Here is a 27,673-nt window from a genome sequence, read left to right as displayed (position 1 = left end):
CCAAGTTCATTAATAGAGATAATGTTGCTAGCGTTGACTTGCTAAAAATGACTTGATGTTGATAGGTGTAGCAAGCTAAATAAGTTTAGTTTCATTACTGAGATGTGGCTGAGGATGATTACTTAAATAGCAAGCTTCACTGTTTCAGAATAATAGGTTACTAGTCGTAGCTTGCTATTTTACTGTGCATATTCCAGGAAATATTGCATAGGTCTGATAATCTCTCTATAACTGAGGCAAGTGAAAGTCAGGGTCAGAGCAACTCTTGGGGGGAGTGCGTGTATGTGTGAAATACGTACAGTACACACAGTTGATTTTCTATTCTTGTAGGGACTTGAGACCTAACCTTAACATAAACCTAACCTTACCCTTAACCTCAACAACCTGAACTTTATCCCTGAACATAACCGAGACTTAATGCCTAACTGGGCGTCTCCACACCTATGGAATGGGCATCTTTTTATTGTCCTTCTCTTAATATACAGTAAAGAGAATTCTAACTCTTTCTTGGTTAGAGAAACTTTCTTGGAAAACAGGTTTCCCTCCATGTGCATTTAAAATAAAGTCAATTAGATCTTTGAAATCCTCTGTGTCCGTGTACAACTTTCTAAAATAATCAATAATAAAAAGAGAAAATGTAATTTATTTACGAGGACCCTATTCTCTTCACTAATATTCTTTACACTGAACAAAGGCTCAGAACTATATTATAATGAAACACTTTTGGTTTTAAAATACATTTGTTTTTCTTATTTACTTTCAGTTACATGATTTAAAAACAATTAAAATCAAATGGTAGCAGATGGTTGGTAATATGTGGTACTTCATTCAGAGCTTACAAACAGAAAGCCAAATCCCTCCCCAGAAATCTGCCACTGGATCCCTTCCAGCAGATTCTGGCTTCTGTAATTACGGCCCCCATATGGCCACGTCATTTAAAAAATCCCAGAATCGCCACTGTATAATGTGATTTTTGAGTTTGTTTTTTAACTCTCTGGAACAGGAGGTCCATTGTGGTACTATCAGGTGTATAACAGGGGTGAAAAGGTTTGGGAAGGTTTTACTGTCCTTCTACTCAGTCATGTGAATCAGGATAAACCCCCTTTTCATTCAGACTGTCAGTCTACAAAAGACAACCTGACTGGTGTTTAACGATGCCATGGAGCTGTGACTGACAACAAAAGCTAGGTTCTTTTATAGGAAGCTGACGCAATTGTCAACCCAAGGCTGATAGATCCGTCTGAAAAAGGTTTTTCCTTCACCTCTGCTCGGCTACAACACAGCCGATCAAACCACCCTTTGTGATGATTGTGAACATTTTGAAAATTTCCTCCACCTGACCACGTTGCCTGAAGTGTGGGGTCATGTGATAGGCTTGAGAATGCTTGACTCATTAAGGCACTGGCATGTTTGTTCAAATGTTTCATTCATAATTCTCCTTGATGATTGCTCCCATGGGACCCAAACAACATAAGCACATTACTCGAGTCGGAGAGCAAGCTTGCTGCATTCAATTCGTCGTACATTTTGTATTTTGCTCTTCAGCTGTTGTTTTCCAGTGTTATTGTCTTTTTTGCTTAGGTATTTCTTTGGTGGTTTTTTCAGGCATTGACCTGTTGTGTGGGTGGTCATTTGGTAGGGTTGGGAATGGATGGGTCTGGGGGGAGTGGAAATAATTTTTTTCTGATTTATGGGTTGTAAATATTGTGTTGTATAAAACCCCCTATTTTTTATGACTTCCCATTTCTGTTGCAATGGTAATTTCTGGAATCAGGGTCATAATAACCAACGTGGTGGAGAACCACAGGAATAGGGTCTTATCCTAAGTAATGACCACAAATACACACGCCCAATCGGAGGTCTTGGTAATGTGGTCTAGAAGTGTCGGATTGGGCTCATGACCCAGGGACCAACGGTTATGTTTCACTGAACTGCAACCCAACTGTAATCTCCAGAGAACACACCGCGGGGTTTGGCATCCCAATGCACTCTCGTTAAAAGAGTTTGATTGTATGTGTTTTCCTAAGCCTATTTCAGCATCATGAGTGTGCTCGCACATACACAAACACACACAGCAACACAGAAGTTTTAAACTGCACAAACCGGTGGTTGTGGTCGGATGTGATTTGTGATTCTGGTGTGAAGCATGGCTCCAAAACGATGATGTAGCGGCTGTATGAAAGAAGGATTGTTCAGATGCGGGCACACCCATTCGTCTCTGCCTCTCTCTCTCTTACTGCCTTCTCCATTCTCCTCTCTGTGCCTCCTTCTCCCTCCATCCCGCTCTCTCTTTCCCTCCCTCCCTGCCAGTCTTCCTCCTCCTTCTTTAACCTTCCCTCCACTTTCTCTTTCCCTTCCCTCTCCTCCCATCAATGGTTGTCCCGTACATATGTGCAGGGAGCAGGAAAACCAAGACGTCAGCAGCCCATGAAAGGGGCTCCCCCCCAGGGGCAGAGTCCGAAGCCCGGGGGTGATGGTGGTTCGTGGTGGTAGCACAGAACGGTGGGGAGGGGGGGGTGTTGTAAACACAGCTGTTGTGCCGAGATGTATAAAGCGGGCCAGCGAATGGTCTCGTTCCCTTTCACAGCTGGTGCACGTGAGGGAGAAGTGGTTGGGGTGGGGCATTTTTCAAAATGGAGCTGGTGAAATTACTAAGGCAATAAACAGCTGGTTGATTTGCAGATGCCACACAGGGCTGATCACACCTCTGGTGCTTCATACACAACAATGCTCCAGGTATAGTTGAGGCCGGTTTTGTGGGCATATCTTAAGGCAGACAATAATTTTTGGTGTTGTATATATTATTCTAACTCTTTATTTCTATTTGGTTTTAGGGTAATTCTTCTCATGGTTTTGTGATGGGGATTGTTGGTGTATTGCAAGATGAGAACTTTGCTAACTCTAGGCTTCTGCTCACGTCTGTAGCTAGTTAACTTGGTTTATCTGTACCCAACCTACTTAACCGTTTTTCAATTACTTTTCGACTATTACTAAATGTCTTGGTTATAAGTTTCAAATGATTAAAACATAATATCACTTTCTAGGATAAAGTGTCCTTAAACCAGGAACCAGGTATATACAACATGCTGTGCAAATGTAGCTTTAGATGATTTGACTGTTCTGGACACCTAGTGACGTTCTTCAAACAAAGGAAATGCCAGTTCTGTAACAACTATGTCTGGGAACTGTAGATAAATCTTGTTCTGGGGAGTTTTAAATGTATAATGAGATGAGCTAGCTAATGAGACAGTTCAGTCAAATCCAGCACCATAGGCCTTGCACACGTTTGTTTGTTCACACTGTAGTCTATGCTGTTATATAGTAGCATAGTGAAGTTCAATTCAGTGTGCTGAATTAAATAGAGGGGACAGGTTTTTGTGTAGCACATGCTGAAATCAACATTTTCTGTCACTGCCATGGTTAAAAAAATTATACATGGAAGTTCAAGTGTAACCACAATAAAGAAAAGTGGGATGCTGGCTGTTGAAATATTGAGAAGATTCTAACATTAATTTAATGAAAACATGGCTAAATGTAAACAAATGATGATAACTTGTTTCAATGATCTGAAGTTTGTAGTTGTAATTTATCAAATAACGAACAATAGTAAAAGTATTCTTCTCAAGCAGGATGGTTCAGAATTTTTTTTGTAAAATGTATTTGTTATAAACGGTTCAAACATCCTTTCATTCAGAAAAAGTTAATTCACATTTCAGAATAGGATAGATCACAGTGTGTAATTGGGCATCATAGCAAAAATGTGTGGGCATCATAGTGATGGGCTAAATGTACAATGAGACAATGATGCATTTCTTATACACAGTGGACAAGCCGTGCAGGACTTCCGGGAAAGCTGCATAGCATCCCTATATTGTATGGCACACATTATATAAATGTGAAGAAAATCCTGCCCAACATTTCTACGTTTCTTTCCAGTCAAAGCAGTCTAGACACGAGTGTGGGTGTAGTGTGTTCAAACATTTCTTGGTATTAATGCTATCAATGTTCCATCTTGTTAAAAAGCTTTTTATATACGTAACTGGCATCAATAAGGATCATTTTACGCGTGTGAGCCTGTGTTTGAATTCAAGACAAAACACTTCACAGGGATAACGAATAATAACATGATAAAATAATTATTCAGGTCTTCGAATGAAAAGAATGAAGCTGCACGCTCTGGTAGCTCAGATGCAATCATTTAATAACCACCAACGTTTTGACAGCTCAGCTGTCTTCATCAGGGTTTAAAGTGCTACCACATGTTACTCGAAGGTTGGGGCACACATTGCAACTTTCATGCATTTGTAGTCAGGTGACATCATTTCAAGTAACCCTGCTGATACAACTCAAACAGAACAGAAATGTAATGCAAAACAAGTAGCTTTTGTCATACCATTCCATGAGTGGGTCATATGTGATGCTAGCTAACAAAAATGAAATTGTAAGCATTACCTTTTTTGTCAAGTTGAGTGAGGTGTGTGATGAGAAGCAGCGCGGTTTAGTCTAAAAATGCAACTGTTCTGTAGTGTGACATTGTTGCAATGAGGCAAGGCAATATTTACAAATTAGACATTACAAAATTTGGATAGGAGAAAAATTTGGTAAAGTATTTAAGAAGAAAGGGTTAAAAAGGTGTTTATTTGATCTGGTCATAGAGTGGTCTTGAGTAAACTTAAAAATGCACCTTAACTGACTGCCATACCATATACATTTGGTATCAGGTAGAGGGCAGCTGGTCCAATGCTATTGTACTTCTCATCAGGCTGCTTGTTCACCCAGGAAGTCAAGACCTAAATCCTTGAATAGTTTAGGGAATGCACTCCGGCCTTCTACCTCAATTGAGCTCTTATTGGCCCAAGACACCACAAGGAGTTGCTTGAGCACAACAATATTTTAGTATGAAAAATGCTATTGAAGCTGAAAATTATAACTATTCTATTATTAGAAGTAATGGCCCACAGAGATTGTCTCCATGTAGGGTTCTTTGAGGCAGGGTCCTAGACAGTGTTGATGATGGGCGCCGTGGCCAAAGGGCTTGTGGAAGCAGGGCCAGCCACACATGATTGCACACAAGATAAACTGCAATTTTTTCTGTCCATTGTCTTCATACAAAAGCAGTAGTGATATTGGGCAACATTTCTGCAAATATGAATTTTGACCAAATAGAAATAGGGAATAAATGCAATAAAAACGTGCTATATTGTATTAATGGGACAGTTTTGAAACATATAAAAACACTTTTTGTAGTGATAGCATAATAGGAAAGTTCACATTATAAAGTAGAGGGCAAGCAGTTTATGGCAAAAACAAGCCCTGTGATGCTAAACAATGTGTGGTGGAGGTCAGTACTATGCTACATAGTTTTCCTGAATGCTTGAACACAGCCATGCAGCTTTGCAAGTGGGTGGCCACCAGTCAATCTTCAGAAGAGGCAGTGGTGTTTGTGAGATAGAGGATATGACACTGGCTTGGGGACTTACCACCTTCACCATATTTCTCAGATATGTTGGTACACCAGTTATTTTAGTTTCCTCCACAATTTTCTCTTGCCATCGCTCTAGTACTTATTAATATTTGTCCACAATACTGTTTCCAGAACTACGCAGGGTCATTTTGGCCCTCATTTAAGTTAACTACTTCAATGTCCAATCTCTGTAGTTTGGCTGTTGAAGTTGTTAGTGAATGGTACTGGCTGAAAAATCCAAGCCTCTCTCTTTCCACCTGGAGAGTGTTCCTGATCTGGCAAACAGTTCTTTGTTGATGTTCTTATGGAGTCATGGGTAAGATTTGTCAGTAGGAACTTAGCTAGCTAAAGGTATTGCCTGAAAAGCTCTAGACAACGTAACCTAACGTTAGCTAATTATAGCTTGCAAAATAACAGTTAAAACACTCCCTAGCGCCTGATTTTCTGCATTGTGCACCAATTTTAAACAAGGTAATTTCTAATCTAGAACATGTATTTAACATCATGCACTGTTTTTCAAAGATCCCCTTGTTGATTATTCTTTATTATAACAGTATGGATCCTGTGATCTGTCAAATGCATTCTATTTATATTGTTACATAGCAGAACCTATTGTGCCTCAACTACAATGCACTAATGGCATGGTTGCGTTCACCGTTAATATGGGCTCTAAATTGACATGGCATGCCGTCTTTGAAGATTGTTTTTTCTCTTCAAATGCAATAACAATGCCTCCCACAGATTCAGCCTTTAAAAAACGACTGCATTCGTTTGTGATTAAGCACACACAGCAATAAGATGTTTATGAGCTATATCAAACGCTTCCACAACCTGTTAAAACCAAATTCGGCCTCCCCATGTGACTATGCCAATAATCATCCTTCAGACTAACATCAGCATAAGATTACCCTGAACTTCCTGCTTGAGTTGGTAGTACCTGTCCATTACTGCTAAAGTTTCAGTATGCTTCCTCGTATGGATTGCATGGTTCACAGTTGCATCGTTGTGAATGTACGGTCAACTCAAGAAATATTGGCACCATTCAGGAAATTATGCAAATGGAGATGCAAAAGATAAACAACACAAGCAATGAGTGATATTTTGGGCTCAAATATGCAATTTCTCAAACACAAAGCAATTTATTAAAATAGTAATTTTTTTATGCAAAACACTGACATCAAAAGTAATATAAAATCAAACAAAGTGGTGCCTGTCAACAGCTGGTATGGAAATGACCTCCTCTCACCCTACCACACCACGTTATTTCAAATACAGAAGCAGGGGCTATTTGCCATACAGGCTAATATTCATTATATGTTTGACATAAAGGTTCTTGGTAAACCTGGCAACTACACATCACACGTTTGTAAGATCAGGAAAATTACCGTTCTTATTCCGTTTCCGGTACTCTCGACCACATGCATTGGCACTATCAGGAATACAACAGAAAAAAAGGAGGAACACATCAAAGTCACAGTTGGAAACACACTCGCAGACTCACTAAAGTTTTTTTTACCTCTAACATTATTCCACCCCAACCCAGGTGACAGCCTCTGTATAAAACGCTATGCTTTTATAGTTGGTCTCAGTCTCCAGGAACTGTATTCATGCCTTTCACCTGTTGCTGTTTCCTGGGGTCTAAATATGAGGTTGCATCCATGTAAAATCCCTTAGTCACCAATCATCATGGAAAAAAACTAAAATCTGTCAGCTGAAAGGGGTCAGATGGTTCTTGACCTACACAGGATTTTAAAACAGTTGAAAATATCAATAAGCACAATCAGGGCTTGCACGGTGAGGAAGATGGTAAGGGAGGCAAAGAAGAGTCCAAGTGTCACAGTTTCAGAGCTGCATACTCTAGTTGAATCTTTTGGTAATCATGTCTCAAAATCAACTGTTAGACGTCAACTCAAGCTCTTCAGAAGGTTTGCACGAAATAACTTTGAGCCAACTCACAAATTGCATAAACCTGAATTGAGACAAAAAAATTTACCTTTTGACCACAACTTTGGTGACTTAAGTGGACTGCATATAAAGAAAAGCACCAGATACTCATATTAGAATATGGCTGTGGATGATTGATGATTTGAGGCTGTTCTGCTACTTGTGGTCCAGGTCTTTGGTAAGGTTGATGGCTTAACTAACTCCACTAAGTACCAGGATATTTGAGCCCAAAACCTGGTTGTCTCTGCAAAGGGATTGAAAGATGGCTGTGGATGGACCTTACAACAAAGCAATCACCCAAACATATATCGAAATCAACACACACAAAGGTTGCGGGACCACAAAATCAACATTTTACAATGTCCATCTCAGTAGAACACAATTGAAAACCTGTGGTAAGAGTTGAAGAGGGCAGTCCACAAGTGCAAACCTAAGTGCAAACAAGAATCTTGAAATGTGCTGCATGGATGAGTGGTCCAAGATCCCTTCAAAATGTGTGCCAACCTTGTCAGAATTTATAAGAGGAGACTCAGTGTTGCTTTCCACTCCAGGGGAGGCTTCATAAGATATTGATTGTAGAGTTACCAATACTTCTGAAACCTATGTTTTGCAGATGAAATTGTGCAACTCAATAAAATATGTTGTGTTTGAGAAATGATTGTGTTTATAATGAAAGTATACGATTTCTGTTTATTTTTTGGCTTAAAGTATGACTCATTGTTTGTGTTGTTTATTTTTTGAATTCACTTTTTCTCAATTTCTTAATTTATTTTTGGGAGTTACCTCAATTTTCCTTGAGGTAACTCAAAGTCTACTAATTGAAATCTGAGCCCTTTTAACGTGATTGGTGAACTTTGACAGTGATGGTAGTGATGTGAGTTTCTTCCTCTAGGTAAAGTAATAATATATGGCTAGTACCAGCTCATTGCCCTCTACTGTCCCAGAGTAATATTGACACTTTTTTGAGTGAACACTGTTTAAATTAGTATGAGAGCAAACAGTTTCATTTTTCATGTACTGAACCGCATTACCAACCGAAACCATGCCTTGGCAACAGCTTGCTTCTTCTGAACTGAACTCCTGTGGTGCTTTTGAGCTGTTGCTACACTGACCACAGCAAGGTTAAAGAGCATGGAGATTTACTGACTACAGCACTTTTAATGGGATATATTTAAATAATGTACATCTATTCCTTCATTTCTTAGAGGCCTCTCACACGGTTGGAAACCTGTCATTTGACCTCAGCAGGGGGGAAGGAAGCTAGAAGTCTCTCCAGGGACTCATAAGATTACCCTAAACCCCGGGTGTGAGGGGTCTTTAGTACTAACTGGCAGCATCCGCCTTCACACAGACTGGCAGCTAAACAAGCAGCCACTTCTCTTAAAGGGGTAAAGATTACAAAGTAAAAGTATTTGGCTGGGTTAGGCTGTGTTTACCAGTTTAGGGAAGTTTCTAATCAAGCCATAAATGACCAGGTAAAGGGACTTCAAAACTAACCAGTGATAGATTGAATAAAAAGTAGAGTTAAAAATGATCAGTTAAGGTGTCGTGATGATCAGTTAGTTGTGAACTTTAGCTCTTTTATAGGAACTTTCCAAAACTGGTGAAAACTTTTACTTTCTACTTTTTACACCTCTGCTCCTCGTCCATATAATATTATCATATAATAATAATTTATTAAATGTATAGGACACGAAAAGCATGGTTATCAACAAAAAGCCTTCCTATATAAAAATGTCTTTAGGCCTCTTTTAAATGAGCCTAGAGTCTCTGGTGACTTCAGGTGCTCGGGAGGGCATTCCAGAGACTAGGAAAGGTCTAGCTAAAAGCCTGATCCCCCAAGGAGCAAAGCGTAGTCCTGGGGATGTGGAGGAGCAGGCTTTCACTTGACCTGAGGGTGCTGGTGGGGTTATAGAAGGACAGCAGTTCCATGAGATGTAACGGGGCACTGCTGTGAATACACTGGTTGGTCAATAGAAGGGTTCTGAATTCTATCCGGAATGAGACGGGAAGCCAGTGCAGACAGGATGACAGGTTGAGGGTGATAGGCTTATGTTGCCGTTCTCTCATCAGGATCTTGGCAGCGCTGTTTTGGATGTACTGGAGTTTCTGTAGACTTCTACCAGGGATCCAGATGAAGAGTGAATTGCAGTAGTCCAGCCTTGAGGAGATAAAGGCATGGACGAGCTTCTCTGCATCAGATTTCATAAGAAATGGATGGAGTTTGGCTATGTTTTTGAGGTGATAGAATGACACTTCACACAGTTGTCTGATGTGGCTGTCAAAGTCAAGGAGGAATCAAACTACACCCAGATTGAAGACTGGTGGAGAGAGAGAGATGATCTGTCCTGCAGTGGTGAGGTGTGTTATTGGGAATTACTGGACCTCATGCTGGGTGCCAAAGAGTAGGGCCTCTGTCTTGCTGCAGTTCTGTTGAAGGAAGTTTTGCTTCATCCACGCCCTTAATTCCTCAATTCAAGTGTTCAGACAGGCACACGCATCAGAGGGATTTGGGAATGTTTTTACACACCAATCAGCCATACCATTATGACCCCCTGTCTAATATTGTGTAGGTCCCCCTTTTGCCGCCAAAACAGCCCTGACCTATCGAGGCATGGACTCCACTAGACTTCTGAAGGTGTGCAGTGGTATCTGGCGCCAAGACGTTAGCTGCAGATCCTTTAAGTCCTGTAAGTTGCGAGGTGGGGCCTCCATAGATCGGACTTGTTTGTCCAGCACATCCCACAGATGCTCAATTGTATTGAGATCTGGGGAATTTGGAGGCCAAGTCAACACCTTGAACTCGTTGTTGTGTTCCTCAAACCATTCCTAAACCATTTTTGCTTTGTGGCAGGGCGCATTATCCTGTTGAAAGAGGCCAATGCCATCAGGGAATACTGTTGCCATGAAAGGGTGCAAAGTAACATCCACATAGATGGCAAGGTTTCCCAATGGATCACATTGCTTCCTTCCCATAGTGCATCCTGGTGCCATGTGTTCTCCAGGTAAGTAACGCACTCACACCCGGCCATCCATGTGATGTAGAAGGAAACGTGATTCATCAGACCAGGCCACCTTCTTCCATTGCTCCGTGGTCCAGTTCTGATGCTCAGGTGTCCATTGTAGGCGCTTTCAGCAGTGGAGAGGGGTCAGTACTGGCACCCTGACTGGTCTGCGGCTACACAGCACAACAAACTGTGATGCACTGTGTGTTCTGACACCTTTCTATCAATACCAGCATTAACTTTTTCAGCAATTTGAGCTACAGGATCTCGTCTGTTGGATCGGATGAGCCGTGGCCGCCCATGACCCTGTTGCCGATTCAGCACTTTTCCTTCCATGGACCACTTTTGATAGGTACTGACCACTGCAGACCGGGAACACCCCTGGAACTTCTCAAATAAGCTGTTTTGTTTGAGATGGTCCTGAAGCTATATAGCAACTACTTTCTCCAACACCTTGGAGAGGAAGGAAAGCTTTGGGATTGGCTTGTAATTGGCAAGCACTTCTGGGTCCAGCAGTGGCGTTTCTAGTTTGTATGACTCCCTGGGCGAAGCCCCAGTTCATCGCCCCCCCCCCAATATTAATAGAAAAATTTATACAAAAATAATACTCATTAATATCAAAAATAAGTAACAAAGATCAATAGAAACATATTGTAGTATTTAAAAATTTAAAAAAAAAAAGAGAATCAAATTATTACACTATTACCTTATTGCTAACAAAAAATACACAAATAAAACTAAATTGTACAAAGCCAAGATCACTCATCCTGGCCAGTGCCAGAGGGTGCTCCCAAATCTTTCAGAAGTGCCCCTGAATTTGCATTGAAATACAGTATACGAGTCTGACACCCTAAATACATTTATTGTACAATTAAATACACATGATATTATGTGCTATTAATCAAACTTTCAAATGAACCATATAACCTCCTTGGCTAATTCTAGGCATACGACACACCAAGAGTCAATATATCACAAAAGATATAAAAAATCAGCTTAAATTAGTCTACAGCATTGGAAATTCCCCTTACTGCGCTCAGGACCTAGTCAATACAATCACAGAAAAACTTTATGTCACCTCAATGAAAGTTTTCTTTTTGCTGCAGGCTACACACATTGTCATGATAAAACTGTGTATAATCATATGCAATGTTATGTTAGCTAGTTGGACCTTATGTGTAATAGCATGGCAAGCAACATAGACTAACAAACATAAGTGTTGTACTAGCCTATTTCATTGCATGCATGATATTACACTCATAACGAGATGACATAGCTGCATACCTTTATCTTTTGCGCATTTCTCTTTTCCTCTTGTTTCCTAAACAGGGCACCTGATGGCTTATCTTATCCATATGTCTTGATTTGGCACTTGAGCATCAATACATTACCCATCCCCCAGCACTGTCAACCAATAGTCAAGACCAAACCAATTCACCTTGGTGGTGTTCAAACTGTTTTTATATAATTATTAACAATTTCACACAAACCAGAAAGAAATTCACAAATATATCTGTGAAACTATATATTCCCAGAGGTGCGCTGTTTGATAGATTCCCCCACTCCTCCTACCTCAGTCTTCCAGTGGGGAGACCTTCCCATCTCCTACTTCTGAGTGGGAGACCTTCCCAGACAGTAATCTGCCTAGCTCACAAACTAGAATCAGGGCGCCTACTCCGACAAGGTTAATTGACCCACATTCACACATGGTTACATGATATTATTTACGTGATGTGCAAGTGAGCGATAGAACATTGATCTATAGAACACAATTTTTTGTGCAGCCGCCCTGTGCTGGCCTCGACAAGAGAACGCCCTGGGCTGCTGCCCATGTCGCCCATACCTAAATCCGCTGTGATCCGCTGCCTCATTCAGTTTCTGGGAGAGTCGTGTGAAGAGCTCATTAAAGACTGCCAGATACATTTTTGCGTTATTCCCATTTCTTCTGTGATTTCGGATAGGAGTTGTGCATTGTGTTGGCATGTCTGTAGGGACTGTTTTATACTGTACAGTATTTTGACCACTGCATTGATGTGTGTATTTGGCAGGATGTCAGCAAATACATGATCAAAGATAACCTCACTGAGCTTGTGATGAAGAGCATTGTACTGGGCATCGCTGCAAAAAAACGCCACCCCAGCCAAAGTGATCATTGTCGTTGAGGGAACTGAGGTGCTGGATGGATGTAAAAATCTCACAAATGTGTGCCTTCTTCTCATGGGGTTCATTTATTCCCTGAACCTCAGCTATCCCCCAAAGACACACATTTGAAGTGTTTCAGAAGATCTTTCTTGAGCTGAATGTTCTACAATTTTCTCCAGAAGTTCCTTATTTGCAGAGAAAACTACTTACGTAAGACTGAAAGTTGTGCACTGTATTTGAATACATGGACTTTTACGTGTATTAATTTAATTTTGTATAAATTTTTTTGTGCATTGAGTGAGTGTTCAGAAAGGTTTTATCAGGTATCCCACAAATGTTTGCCTTATGTTCATTGGGCTTGTTTATTCCTGAAGGTCAGATATGCTCAGATATCCTCTGTTAGGAAACACATTTAAGTGATATAGAAGATTTATGTTATTAAAGATTTTCTTCTGACATATATTCTAAAATGCTCTCCAAATATTAATCTTTGCCAAGAATACTGGTAATGAAAGTCTGCAAGATGTGTGCCTAGTTTGATACTGAATACTTCCAAATGTACTCTTTGTATTTGCTCTTTTGTGCAGTGAGTGAGCTTTCAGAAACACAGTTTGACAGTTGATTGAAAGATTGATATAATTTGTTTTGTCCGTACTCTTTTTATCGTTTCATCCAAAGCAAACAGTTTTTCCATTAATAGGAGAAAGCATTCAAATAAAAATAAAATACTGTTTAAAATGTTGTCAGTCAATTCATGTTAGTGGCTTTTGTTCTTATATTTTAATCGAACTCATTAAAGCTTAAGAAAATGAATATTATAATGTAAAAATGCAAGTAAACATTAATGTATTGCTGCTAGATAACTAGGACTAGTATGTAAAAAATATTCAATATATATTCCCCAAGGTCAACCAAGTTTTACTCAGACCTAAATAAAGGGGTTTTAAGAACCTTCACTAATGAGTGTCCCTAAATGGTCCACCATCACCTTCCAATTTGCTTTCTCATATACAATGCTAAGAAACGTGTAGACAAGCATTTACATAAACAATCTCTCTGGTTCAAAATGGCCTCTTGCAGCAGAATACTGTCAGAAACTGTCAAAAACATTTATTTTAAAGTTGAAGTTAAATACAAAATGCAAATGGCACTTCCCAATAAAAAGTGCAGTATCTTCTGAAAAGTTAAAGCTGGGCATTATCCAGTCATATTTGCAGAACATACAGAGAGTGAAACAGACATTACTAAACAAAGGTTTATCTGTCATGAATTTATTGTTCTTACATGCAGCACCTCTGATGGGTTGGGAAATCATAATAGTGTGAAGGAATCAAGATAAATTCAACAAGACATGATGCTCTGAATCAGACTGGGACAACCAATAGAAATGAGTAAAAGACGTGCTACTATGAGTGAGGAGAAGTCAAGATGGACACAAAAGGACGTTTCTTCGAATCAAAATGTTAAGATGTATTAAGATTCTTATTTAGTACAGCAAAGTCTTGAAACGTTTGAAGACACAGGTGATGATTGGGCATCTTATAAGTCTCTGTGGGGCAGACGACCAGCTGCTGAGGACCACAGGACAGGGAAAATAAACTGTTCAGATTCCAGGATCTTTTTAGTCCTGACGGCCATGTATTGCCCACCTGCCGGAGGAGCATTTTTGGAACAATGGGTAACTGGGGAGGGAGGGGTCACTTATAAACTCTCTTGCACGCCTCCTTGCCCTGGAGTTATCTAGGACTTCGTTGGAGGACAGCAGGCAGCTGGTGACCCTTTCCGTGGCCCTTACAATGCATTGATTCTCAAGGCTAGCAAATTGTTGACGCCAATTCCAAGCGCTAAACCTCTTAATCCGTATTTCAGTATGTGTAGTTTTGCATCCTGTTCAGACAAGCAAGCAGTGGCATGCCAATTTCATTTCATTACAGAGCGGAACTACACTCGCTAGGTACTGCACCAAGTAGCAAGTCTGTTTTCTAGTGATGTTGCTGTGAAGTAGATTAAAAGGCTCCCCGAAAACAACTTGTCTTAAAACGTTTATATGGAGATGGTTTAAAACTCAGTCTACTGCAGTATATTGCTAATCCAATAACCACTTTCTAATAATTCTAAATCCATACATTAAATCTGGATAAATAACTTGAAAAATTGGGCCAAGAGGATCAACCAATCCTTTCTGCATTCAGCTCACTCCTATCTCGCATTGCAGATGGCAGACAGATGCAATGCAGCGTAACATTACCCAAATACCAACCCTCTCCCAACTGTAACCACTCAACCTACTCCAGTCTCTCAGGGGCTGACTGCCCAATACCCCAACATGCACACACTTCAACTTACTTGCCTATCATCTCCTGTGTTTCATTGCCCTGAAGGTGAATCTTAAACTAGAGACACTACAGATAACTAGACTAGTAGGTACCCAAATCCCCACAGCTAAGCCCAGGGCAGAGGGAGATGGATTGGAGAAGTTAAAATGGGGAGAATACATCCCAGGGAAGTGTTCTAATGACAGGAAAAGGTGCAGGGATAAAAGTAGTTTGCAAAATAACAAATTACATCTTATTCAATTGCTCAAGTCTAAGTAAGGGGATCTCTTCTCAGGAACCAACTACCATTCTATGTAATTTAGAAACATTACAGAAAGCAGACAAGCACCTTGAAGACATGCCCCAGTTCCTTTTTTTCTGTTTGACCCACCGCAACAAGGAAAGATTAGCCAGTGAGATGTCTTGTTCTTACACACAGATCCAAGGGTTGAAAACAACACAGAGTGGCCAAGTTTGCATAAAGAACAAGAAATCTGTTAGAACTATTCCCAACCTAGCACACCACACGTGATTCAACTCGTCAACTAATTATCAGGCCTTGGGCTTGTTTTTTTATTGGTTAAGTGCTGCTCAAGCAGGACAGATTTTACAAGATCTGGATAGGTATTTTTTATATCAGTCATTACCAAATCACATGTTATAGCTTTCTGGTGTTCAATGGCCCATTCCATGATGTGGCACATAAACATTGGTTACATTGTTTACACTTCAAGTCATGTAGCAGATGCTGTCATCCAGAGCATTGTACTTTTTGAAAAGCTACACTGGACCCTGCTGATGCATACATCTTATTGCATTAATCTGATTAGATATTAACAGCATTTTATATTCTGGGTGTCCCTCAGGAGAGGTGTGACCTTTATGGTATGTAAAATCTCCCATTATTAATTTTTTATTTATTTAAACAATATTATATTATTAGTTGAAAATGCGTAGGCCTACTTTGAAGAATAATATGGGAAGTAACTCAAATATTGCATCATTTATAACGGGGCTACTGGGATTGTCAAAGTAGTAATTTTTAAAAGGGAATTGTGAAAGTACTCCAGTAACCACTAGGAACGTTCTTTGTTACCTCGTGAATTCACGCGGGTCAGATGAACAGATGACAGAACTGCGCTAGAGAAGTAAGCGTAGACCACTTTATCTACTCAGACACTCCAAATCTCTGATAAAAAAAAAATCCTTATCTAAACACTCCTCGTTTCTTTTTCAAGAACCCTGAACCGTTTGTCCCCGAGCACAAGGGATTTTCCTAATGGCGATGCTGCGGTCAGATAACCGTCAAAGTACAGTTCCCCGAAGCAAGAGGTTATAAATTGCCCTAGCCAAATTTTGTCATTCTGGAGTAGTTTCTTCTAGACACAATGAACTAAGGTCTGTTTTTAGTTTCACCTGACATAAATGTGGGGAGTTTTAACTGGTACTTGATCTGTGCGTAAGGGCTGGGTAAGGAGGGAGGGGTTGAAAAGCGCACGAAAGGAGAGAGGGAAGAGGAGGAGAGAGAATGAGACTTGTGTAAGTGGAAAGGAGTCATTCAGAATCTGCTGCGCTTGAAACGCAAGCCACCGTTCTCACAGCTTTTCTTCGAAATAACATATTAATAACTGAAAAGAATAACTATCGGAAACTGTAGCCGTAACGTCGGGAAATCACGGCAGGCTATGGATGCGCCTCGGATTGTTATACTACATTTACAATGGTAAAGAGCATAACAGCTGTATTTGGACATCCTTGAACGGATTATTGGTGCTATTATTTAAGCTTTAATATCGACGTGAAGACTGTTTTAAGATACTGTCTCACATCCCACTATAGCCTAACCATGGGTCGATAGTATGGACTTAACCGACTCTAGAGAGGGAGAGTGCGTCACCGCCGATCGGAACTTACTTCCTCGCTATTCTTGCGGAATAAAGGTTCATTGACAAACCTGAGGACTCTACCGCGTTTCAATTGCAAATAACGTTTGTTGTATAGTGTGTAGGGATGGCCGGGCCAGTTCTGTTTGTTGTGCTGTGGGTGTTGAGGTGGTTCGGGGAGGTTGGGGGTGCGTCATACCCTCAGCGGTATAATCTTTATTCGGGACAGGCACAAGGGCAGCTACAGAACGGAGCCCGGGCGGCGAGCAGACACAGGTGAGCACGCACGCGCACACACACACACACAAACACGACACACGCTGAATCCGCACGCTCACCACACTCACTCTCGTCAAATCGCCAAACATCTGGAAGATTTGATGCTGATGCGCTGAACAAAGATGAGTTGGCGAAAGATACAAATTGGGCGAAAGAAGTTGGCTTGATGTGTCATCGCAATGCAGGTGTAACACGATAAGGGAATTTAGCAGTAAAAAATAATACAAGAGTTACTGTTTTAATTAAAATACATTATTTTTATACGAAATAATCGTAGATGTTTTTAAACCTGTTTTTTTTTCTTCCTAGTAGTCCCAACTAGTACTAATAGCAAGGATTGTCAGCTAGAGTAGTCTGGATGGATATTTTTAAAATCCAGCTCAGCCAGGCTCGCTTTCTTATCATGGCTAAGAGTGAGAGTAAATGTAACACAGATGAGAAGTCCTTCCCACATCCAAATGTTCCATGAAAACAGCCTCTGTCCTCTCCTCCCCCTTATAGTGGGGGGATCTAATGGTAGGCCAACAGGAGCTTCATGGAAGAGTCCTTGTATCTAATAACCCCAGTGAAAAAGTCCTGGATGTGCTATACAATGGATACTACAATATAGCTAATATAGCTTTAGTAACCATCCAAGCTGTGTTGTGCTATAAAGTATTACCCAGTCATACATGGACAAAGATTCTCTCAATCTCTCTTCTCTCTCTCTCTCTCTCTCTCTCTCTCTCTCTCTATATATATATATATATGTATGTATATATATATATATATATATAATACTTTTTCTCTTTCTCACTGTTCTCTTTTTTGCTCTTCCTCTCTCCCTACCTACTTCCTCACCTCACTCTCTTTCTCACTCTCCATCCCTATTTCTTTATGTTTCTACAGTACCAGTCAAAAGTTTAGACACACTTATTCAAGTGAAGAGTAAGTGTGTCCAAACTTTTGACTGGCACTGTATGTGTCACACACACAGAAACACACACAAATGTTGAGGTTATTGGCGATGACGTGTAGGGTGGGGTGAGGAGTAAGAAGGGAGTTTCTCTTGTCCATGACGTATTGTGATTTACTGTAGGGGTTCCCCTGTTGTCCGCGGTGATACAACACTGCTTCATGGGCGGAGCCCGTGGGCGAGATTCATGGTAGATGGTCATTTTGGCGAAGACCCAGGGAACATACAAAGAGGAATTTGAAATGCCCGTCCTTGATTCCTTTTTCCTAAAGCTTCAGACCGTTTGCCTGACTGTGATCAAGTGTGCGTGTGTGTTGTGAGGGAGACAGTAAAACTGACTCCGGTTTACAGGTCATTTGGAGGGCATGACTTGGATGTCTGATCTGAGGAGCGTGACTGGCTCTCTGACTGCCTGATGGGAAGATTGATAACATAGTATCTAAATAACTACATGGGACCCTGTTGGAGACATATACTGAATATACTGTTTACTGAAGCTCAGGCCTTTGATCACAGTCTATCCCAACACAAATGTGGATGATGGATGAACTGCCTTTTCACTTTTTCTAACTAAAAAAAGTGGGCCTATTCAGTTGCATGTTACCTGTTTAGTGTGTGGATTGAGCAGCTTTTTCTGGTTCCGCTGCTCATATTTAGTTACTAGTTACTAGTTAAACAACTGAACAATATTTTGAGACTTCAGTTAAAAATGCTTAAGCCACGTCCAACAGATTGTTTGTCTGTATTTCTGAAATGGATAAACTTTTTGTCAACTAATTGCCACTTCAATGATTTCTTTCAAAATAGAAATGGATAAAAGCCGTTCTGCCTTTTTCCCTCCTGGTCTTCTAACCAGGACCAACACATTTGAGGGCATGCTCACTCACCTGACAACTTCAGTTAGCTATGAAGGTGCCAAAACAGCCTGAAGGAGTCACTAGCGCACAATGAGACCTACTGACCATGCCTCCCCACTCCATGTGCAACACGAGCCAATTTGAGTTTTCCAGCCTCCCATCACTAACGCCAAAGTCAAGGATTTAACCTAAACTGTGGTGGTCAGCTTGGTGCTACAAAAAAGACTTGGACTCCTGAGTCCTCTCAAGTCCCCCCTGTGGATAGGCCATGTATCGCTAGTGGTCCCGGTACCATTGGTTGGAAACCTGTGCCTTAAGCTTGATTTATAATTTCACTTGAAAGTGGGTGTATGTACACCATTTGTGCATGAATTGGTTGATTTATTTTTGCTGGGTGGGGTTGGCAGCTAACAAAAGTTATTTGTTTTCAAGCTTTTAGTTTTGCTTAAGTTCTCATGCGGTGATTGGTCAGATCTCGCCACCTCCGTTTGTCCTGGGGTAATAATAACACTCTACCTCATCTTACTTCCTCATTTTTTTAAGTGAAATATTACAATTACACGAACACACCTCGTACAATTGTGCAAAACAAATGGTTCAATGTGCAATGCAGACCAGGACTACAGAGGGCCTTTAACCCAATGAGCCACCTGGGTGGCCTGATGGGACATTTCAAGGTTGCAGTTACCAGTAACATTTTTTGGGTGGTACCTAAATAAGAACTGTTTTCTTTAGAAAATAATATATATGCAAATATATATGCATGTAAGACTTTTCTTTAGAAAATCATATATGCAAATTAGATGTTATTTAAATTATGTCTTTTGCCATTTTAATGCTTGATTTGACAGAGATTTTGTGGTTGATAGAAAACAGATTTTTGTTGAAAGTGGGCCGGATTCAAACCCATGCTGCAGCAATACCTGTGCAAAGGTGAAAGCGGTCTAAACTGCTGGATAACCCTAAATAATTGAATCCATATATTAACAAAATGTAAAACAGAGGTTTAAAAATGTTGGCATGTAAAATATTTAATAGAAAAAAGAATAGCTTTGGATGACTGGTGCTACTTTAGTTCGGGACAGTAAACTCCCATGCCAAATCAGAGTGAGCTATGTACAGTACCTTGTATCTTTTGGGGTTGGTGAGGCAGTATGTGTTGTTTGAAGATGTCAGATGGTTAAGCAGTAAGGCACCTCTGTGACGGGGCTTTCTAGCCTGTTTGAACTCTTTGTTATAACAGGTGTGAAATATTTTCCTTCAACAAAAAGCGGAAAAGTGTTTGTGTGTGTGTGCTCTGTGGGTGACCCTATTTACTTTTAAACAAGATTTCTTTGTCCTGCTGTGCTATATGTTGTTTTTCAAACTTTCAAAGACTGGTTGATAGGTTGACTGGTTGATAGGTTTTGACTCATGATACATGATTCAAATATGCATTTTAAAGAAAAGCCACAAACCATAATCAAATTTATCAAAGTATGCAACAGTCAGATGGAACAGGGATTTTATGCTGAGGGTTTCTGAAAGATTAACTTTGCAGGGCCCCTGTTTAACTATCTTCCGTGCCAAAATATTTCAGCTTTCAAGTTGGCTCTCTTCTCAACTGTGTGCATTCAACTCTTGCCGATTATGAAGTCTTATAATACTCATTGAACAAAATATGAAACGGTGTGTTAAAAAATAAAGGTAAACTGTATACTTAGAAGAGGTACCGTAGGTCTACACAAGGGTATTTTGTTCAACAAAACGTTCTAACTCAGCTCTAAAACAGCACCTGCATAAGACTGTTTTTGCTCTAAATCTAATAGAGAGTCAGTCCTGTTCGATCCCTGGATGGGAGACCAGATTAAAATGGCTGTTTAACGGGTGTCCTGACTCTTTGTGGTCACTGAAGATCACATGGCACTTATCATGAGTAGAGGTATTAGCACTGGGTCCTGGTTTCATGCACAACTCTCATATCTTCATGGCAACCTAATCATTCCCAGATTTCCTTGGCACATTTTCCTCTCTCCTCCCCCCTTTTTCAGAAATCTCTGAATAAATAAAAACATTGTAAAGGTACTTAATGTATGCAATCAGTAATTTATATTTAAAGTGGCACTCCAGTCACATGATCATTAATCTGAATTCTATTTCCAGGTGAAAAGTCAGACTTTGTAAACATATCATTGGTTTAGAAGACAAAATTGGTCCCATTCCCACCCACCTCTCTAATATACCTGCTGCACACGTGGACCTACTTCTGATATCAGTTGTGATTGGTAGTGTTATGTCTTAGATATTGTGAAGTAACTTTTAGACATGGTGAGTTCCAATTTCACAATTTCAGTGGGGTGATCAAGTGAACGTAAACCATTAAATCCCTCTGGCTAAGAGCATCAGTTAAAATAATCAAATGTAAATATTTGTTGATGTAAGTGTACCGTGCTGTTTTGCTGGACTGAATGTATAGCACATTTTTTTTCTAATAAAATATTTTGTTGTTATTTTTGGGGATGCCTACATAGTGTTATATCCTAAAACTCTGTATCACATTGTTAAGTAATGCAAGTAAAACAATTCCATATGTTAACAAATCATAAAAGAAGGGAAAGAGAACCGCAGAAACTTCAATGAGATAATGAGTGAGCTATGTATTCTGATTAACACAACATGTTTGGGGAGAGAAGAAAAATAGTGCCATTAGGTAATAAGTGAATGAATAGACTTGAGCCTTGTTGATCTTGACAATAAGAGGGAACACTGATTTTTCTAATCTAATTGTGGCAACAGGCTCAAGGTTTCTTTACAAACAGTCAACTAACCTATTTAGTTTTTAGAGCCAATAGCTCTTCACACTGTTTCAGGGACGACGTGTGCTGCAGCTGAAAATAGATTTTATTTTGGTCACAGATAATTACCAAAAATATTTGTATCATAATCAGATTGGTGGAAAAATCTCCAAGTTATACTGGGATAATGTGCCATCCAATCAGAGTGAGTTCATGGAGCCATCTCTTCTGTCCAGAAATTATGATACACAGTGTCAGAAAGTCCACTATGGTAGTGAACAATACTCCTGCCAGTCCCTCATCTAGTCACATCCATTAATATCCAATAGGTGCCCAAGGATCCAGGAAGTGTGGGCAAACATCCATGTTGGTACAGTATATTTTATAACCTCTGCTAAGGTTGTGCACATGAAGATCGCTTGCATATTGAGTCGATACTGATTCCCACAGGGGAACAGTTCAAAACATTATTAATATATATATATGTGCTCTCTATTGTAAATAACTCTGTAAAAGAGTGTCAGCTAGTTTACTAAAATGCCAAATTGTACACACGATGTTGTCTACTAGCCATTAGTGTCTGCTAAATTCCTCAAATGTTAAGACTGTATACCAAAGTTAACTTTGATTTCCATGTGGGGGCTACTACAAAATGTTTGTACTTACTGGCCTAAGTTAATCCGGAAAATAATGTCAGCTTGATTACTAAAATGCCAAAATGTAACCAAGATGTTGTCTACTATACTTCAGTTCACTTGGATTCCCTGGTATTGATAAGGTCATTATAGAAATTCCTCAGGAAATATTTTAGTTTCAAAAGTTCACTCTGTGACCCAAGGACATGTCTTGTCTAAAGCTTTATGAGGGGTGGGATACAGGTCAGAGATCAATGAACATTGGGGGTCACGTGCCCTGCAGAAAGATAGCCATTTCGCTTTATTGTCCCACCCATGGCATCCCAATTGTTTCCATGTTTAATTGTAAGTAGTTTTTTTCCCAGAACTATTTCAGTGGATTTACTTACAGTTAACTTGGATATCAGAATTTTGCAATCATTCACAATGGTGAATAGACTAAAACTACAATAACTTTGTCTACTGAAGACAAAATGCTACCAACTATGCAACTATGAAGCTATAGCAAAACAGAAAATGTGCAGGTGTACAAATAAAGCTGGATCAAATCAATGGAGAAGTGTCCAAGTGCGTCACTGATGTTAATAAAACTGCTGAGTGCAGTAAACTGGGCGAATGAGTTGGCAAATATGAGAAGAAGACTACTCAAGGCCAAACCAGAATCTGACAGATGGAGGCGAAATTGGCAGGCCTGGAGGACATGCAACAGAGAGACAATGTGCAAGTGCAGAGGGTCAGAATGTGGTAACTTTCATCAAGATATAACTTTCAGAGTGATTCCCAGAACTGGCTAGAATGGAAATTTAAGTTATGAGAGCTCATCGCAATACACCAGGGCATCATCAGCTCTTCCTGACCCCATGCTCTGATTTACTGACCGAGACCTTATTCTGAAGTCTCCAAGGAAGAACCCTCTCACTCATGATGGGCAGGAGACAGACTACAGCAACTAAAATAATTCAAGCCATCTAGCTTTTTCACAGGCAATGGACTCCGAACATTTCTGATTTGTCCCACCACCCTCAAGTTAATTTGTGGCGGGGAAAATTTTGTGAACGACAAGGACTAGCGAGTCCAGTAGGGTGATACGGTTGTCAAGATGCCCAGCACTTTCCTGCAGGACTTACCTACAGAAATGTTGGCCAGTAGGTCTGCTCAGGGACTGACTTTGCATATTAAAAACGTATTAATACCACCCTGATCGAAGGAGTTGGAAGCAAGGGCATCTGGGCTGAAGAACACAAGTAAAGATGAAGTGGTTTGATCTGTTATTAAAACACATAACCTAGCCTGGTAATTCCTTAATGTCACGCAATACAATTTTGCATTGTATTACAAGAACAACACATTTGGCACTCTATTTAACAAATACAGTGGGGCAAAAAAGTATTTAGTCAGCCACCAATTGTGCAAGTTTTCACACTTAAAAAGATGAGAGAGGCCTGTAATTTTCATCATAGGTACACTTCAAATATGAGAAACAAAATGAGAAAAAAATATATCCAGAAATCACATTGAGGGATTTTTAATGAATTCATTGATAAATTCCTCGGTAAAATAAGTATTTGGTCACCTACAAACAAGCAAGATTTCTGGCTCTCACAGACCTGTAACTTCTTCTTTAAGAGGCTCCTCTGTCCTCCACTCGTTACCTGTATTAATGGCACCTGTTTGAACTTGTTATCAGTATAAAAGACACCTGTCCACAACCTCAAACAGTCACACTCCAAACTCCACTATGGCCAAGACCAAAGAGCTGTCAAAAGACACCAGAAACTAAATTGTAGACCTGCACCAGGCTGGGAAGACTGAATCTGCAATAGGTAAGCAGCTTGGTGTGAAGAAATCAACTGTGGGAGCAATTATAAGAAAATGGAAGACATACAAGACCACTGATAATCTCCCTCGATCCGGGGCTCCATGCAAAATCTCATCCCGTAGGGTCAAAATGATCACAAGAACGGTGAGCAAAAATCCCAGAACCACACGCAGGGACCTAGTGAATGACCTGCAGAGAGCTGGGACCAAAGTAACAAAGGCTACCATCAGTAACACACTACGCCGCCAGGGACTCAAATCCTGCAGTGCCAGGCGTGTCCCCCTGCTTAAGCCAGTACATGTCCAGGCCCGTCCGAGGTTTGCTAGAGAGCATTTGGATGGTCCAGAAGAGGATTGGGAGAATGTCATATGGTCAGATGAAACCAAAAAAACTTTTTGGTAAAAATTCTACTTTTCGTGTTTGGAGGAGAAAGAATGCTGAGTTGCATCCAAAGAACACCATACCTACTGTGAAGCATGGGGGTGGAAACATTATGCTTTGGGGCTGTTTTTCTGCAAAGGGACCAGGACGACTGATCCGTGTAAAGGAAAGAATGAATGGGGCCATGTATCGTGAGATTTTGAGTGAGAACCTGGCTGGGTCTTTCAGCATGACAATGATCCCAAACACACCGCCCGGGCAATGAAGGAGTGGCTTCATAAGGAGCATTTCAAGGTCCTGGAGTGGCCTTGCCTGTTACCAGATCTCAGCGCCATAGAAAATCTTTGGAGGGAGCTGAAAGTCCGTGTTGCCCAGCGACAGCCCCAAAACATCACTGCTCTAGAGTAGATCTGCATGGAGGAATGGGCCAAAATACCAGCAACAGTGTGTGAAAACCTTGTGAAAACTTACAGAAAACTTTTGACCTCTGTCATTGCCAACAAAGGGTATATAAATAAGTATTGAGATTAACTTTTGTTATTGACAAAATACTTATTTTCCACCATAATGTACCCATAAATCCATTAAAAATCCTACAATGTGATTTTCTGGGGGAAAAAATCTCATTTTTTCTCTCATAGTTGATGTGTACCTATGATGAAAATTACAGGCCTCTCTCATCTTTTTAAGTGGGAGAACTTGCACAATTGGTGGCTGACTAAATACTTTTTTGCCCCACTGTAACTAAATGTTTATTTAGCACATGACTGTTGCAGATGTTTGTATCTTATGGAATTATACTGAAGTATTTAACAGGAAATTCTCAGTGAATGTTTCTAACATTCATAAAACTCAATAACAATGTGTAATAACCTGTAAATGTCTTTGGTGACTCTGGAATCTTTCAGCTCTGTAACAAAACTCTTATTCTGATAACAAAGACTGTTGAATTTGAATGTGACTCCTTGCTCAGTGTAAAATGTGTTATTCATCAAATCATGGGGCTATATGTACCATTTTCATGGGGCTAAACACAGTCATCTGTTAGTAAATGAGAGATTTTCTTTTACAGCCATCAAAGCTCCTAAATATAATTATTTGGAAATCAATACAGAGGTTTTTTTTAAATGTTTTTATTACCATGGAGGAAACCCTTGTGGAGCCTGTTTTATTGGATGAACTTAGAGGCACTAATAAAGATGAAGTGTAAAAGGTATCTATTTGGAAGTCCATCAACATGATAAAAAACATGTATGCAAACTCTGCAATGGTGAACACTGGAGGCCATTGCTCTTTGCAGTTTCCCATATCTAGAGGTTATTGGAAAGTACAGTTTCCTATATCTATGCCCAATCTCACTTTTGCTCTTTGCCCTTGCCATCAAACTACTAGCACAACAAAATCAGGCAACATCCAATTTTTTCGCTTATGATTGTGAAAATGTTGGTCTCGTCACTCTAAATTACAGTGTGTCAGAAGCTATGAGGCATGTCAAGGTGTTGTCATGCATATTGTAACCAGGCTTTTTGTGGCATTGGCGCAGTAAAGGCTTCTTTCTGGCAACTCGACCATGCAGCTCATTTTTGTTCAAGTATCGTCGTATTGTGCTCCTTGAAACAACTACACCTTTTTCCAGAGCAGCCTGTATTTCTCCTGAGGTTACCTGTGGGTTTTTCTTTGTATCCCGAACAATTCTTCTGGCAGTTTTAGCTGAAAACATTCTTGGTCTACCTGACCTTGGTATCAAGAAATCCCTGAATTATCCACTTCTTAATAAGTGATTGAACAGTACTGACTGGCTTTGGATCTTTTTATATCCTTTTCCATCTTTATAAGGTTCCATTACCTTGTTACGCAGGTCTTTTGACAGTTATTTTCTTCTCCCCATGGCTCAGTATCTACAGTAGCCGGCTCAGTGCATCCACGTGAGAGCTAACAAACTCATTGACCATTTATACACAGACACTAATTGCAATTTAAAAAGCCATAGGTGTGGGAAATTCACCTTTAACCCTTTAGACCCCAATAGAATTCGAGAATGCTGCTGTAGATTACTGAGAATTCTCAAAATAAATGATGTGTGTTGTTACATGCAGATCATTATTATGAAGTGACGACGTCGTCAAAAACGTTGTCACCTCATTACTGGCTCCAATCATGGCTAGCTAGTTAAAGTGACAGCTGGTCGCCTCACAAGAGAAACACATTTGCGGCAAGACAACGTTTCTGTAGTCTGACATACGAACTGAACCGGACAATTAGATGTCTAGTTAGCTATTGCAGTTTGCATATATGAGTGAAATTGGAAGAAACGAGATAAAATATTCAACTAGTTAGCCGACTACAGAGCTAAATACTGCAACAATTTCAATTACAAGACTGAGGAAATAAAAGACAGTTTTTTTTTGCATGATCCATCATATTTTCTAAATCAAAGCCATAATTTCACAATTTCTGCCAGGGTATGCAAACTTATGAGCACAACTGTAAACACGTGGAAGTGGGCCTCTCAAAGTGTTCACATGTTTGAAATGCTTTACAATCCTGAATATCCATCATCAAGATCAATATTCTTGCACAAATTTACTTTTCTCTGTATTGATTCTTTTACATTCACCTAAGAAGAATTGTAGTAACATTCAGTCTATTATCTTAAAGTTTGTATGGAAATGGAAAAGTCACTGAATGAGAAGTCATAAAGGTATGCCGGGCTTTCTTGTCCAAACTTTTACTTTTGGGCATATGCTGTTTCCCTGGAAACTTGGTTTCCAAATACTTAAGCTCCCTAGCGACCTAAATAACAGAATTTGGTATCACCATATGGACTTCAAGACTAGCATTACAATTTGAGAAGTTATGTTATGGGCCATTCATTTCCTTCTTACTAACAACTTTCCAGTATTAAAGTAATCTAATGTCCCAGAAGTGGCATGCTCAGTCACTAATTTTCCACAATCATTCCCCTTCTCTCTGGTGTATCCATTTTTCATTAAAATGATGGGAGAAATGTTCTGGACAATATTCACAAGAGGAGGGGTTGCAAGCATTTAATGATTTAAGGGTTTCAACTACCTGTTACATCTTTTATCTTTTACCTACCCTTACCATTAGCAATGCATGCATATGGTTTCTCTAGGAGCTTTTCCCTCCAACAGCATACATACGTTGGCATACTGGGCAGAGTCAATAAAGGGTCTGGTAACTGGTATCTATATGCTAT

At 40.0% G+C, this 27,673-nt stretch overlaps 1 protein-coding gene across 1 annotated transcript in view; it reads left to right on the top strand.

Moving 5' to 3' along the window:
• The first annotated feature begins 16,350 nt into the window (after positions 1 to 16,350).
• The window catches only part of LOC105023267 (EMILIN-1), a 47,574-nt gene continuing 36,251 nt past the window's right edge, over positions 16,351 to 27,673 (top strand). Inside the window, exon 1 of the mRNA XM_010892336.4 lies at positions 16,351 to 17,029. Coding sequence (XP_010890638.2) covers positions 16,881 to 17,029 — 149 coding nt within the window. The 5' untranslated portion in view covers positions 16,351 to 16,880. The remainder of the gene's footprint in view (positions 17,030 to 27,673) is intronic.

This window comes from Esox lucius, chromosome 15 (genome assembly GCF_011004845.1).
Source record: "Esox lucius isolate fEsoLuc1 chromosome 15, fEsoLuc1.pri, whole genome shotgun sequence".
In the NCBI taxonomy this organism is placed as follows: domain Eukaryota; kingdom Metazoa; phylum Chordata; class Actinopteri; order Esociformes; family Esocidae; genus Esox; species Esox lucius.
Note: the sequence above shows the minus strand (reverse complement) of the source record. Positions and strands in the feature narration are given on the sequence as shown.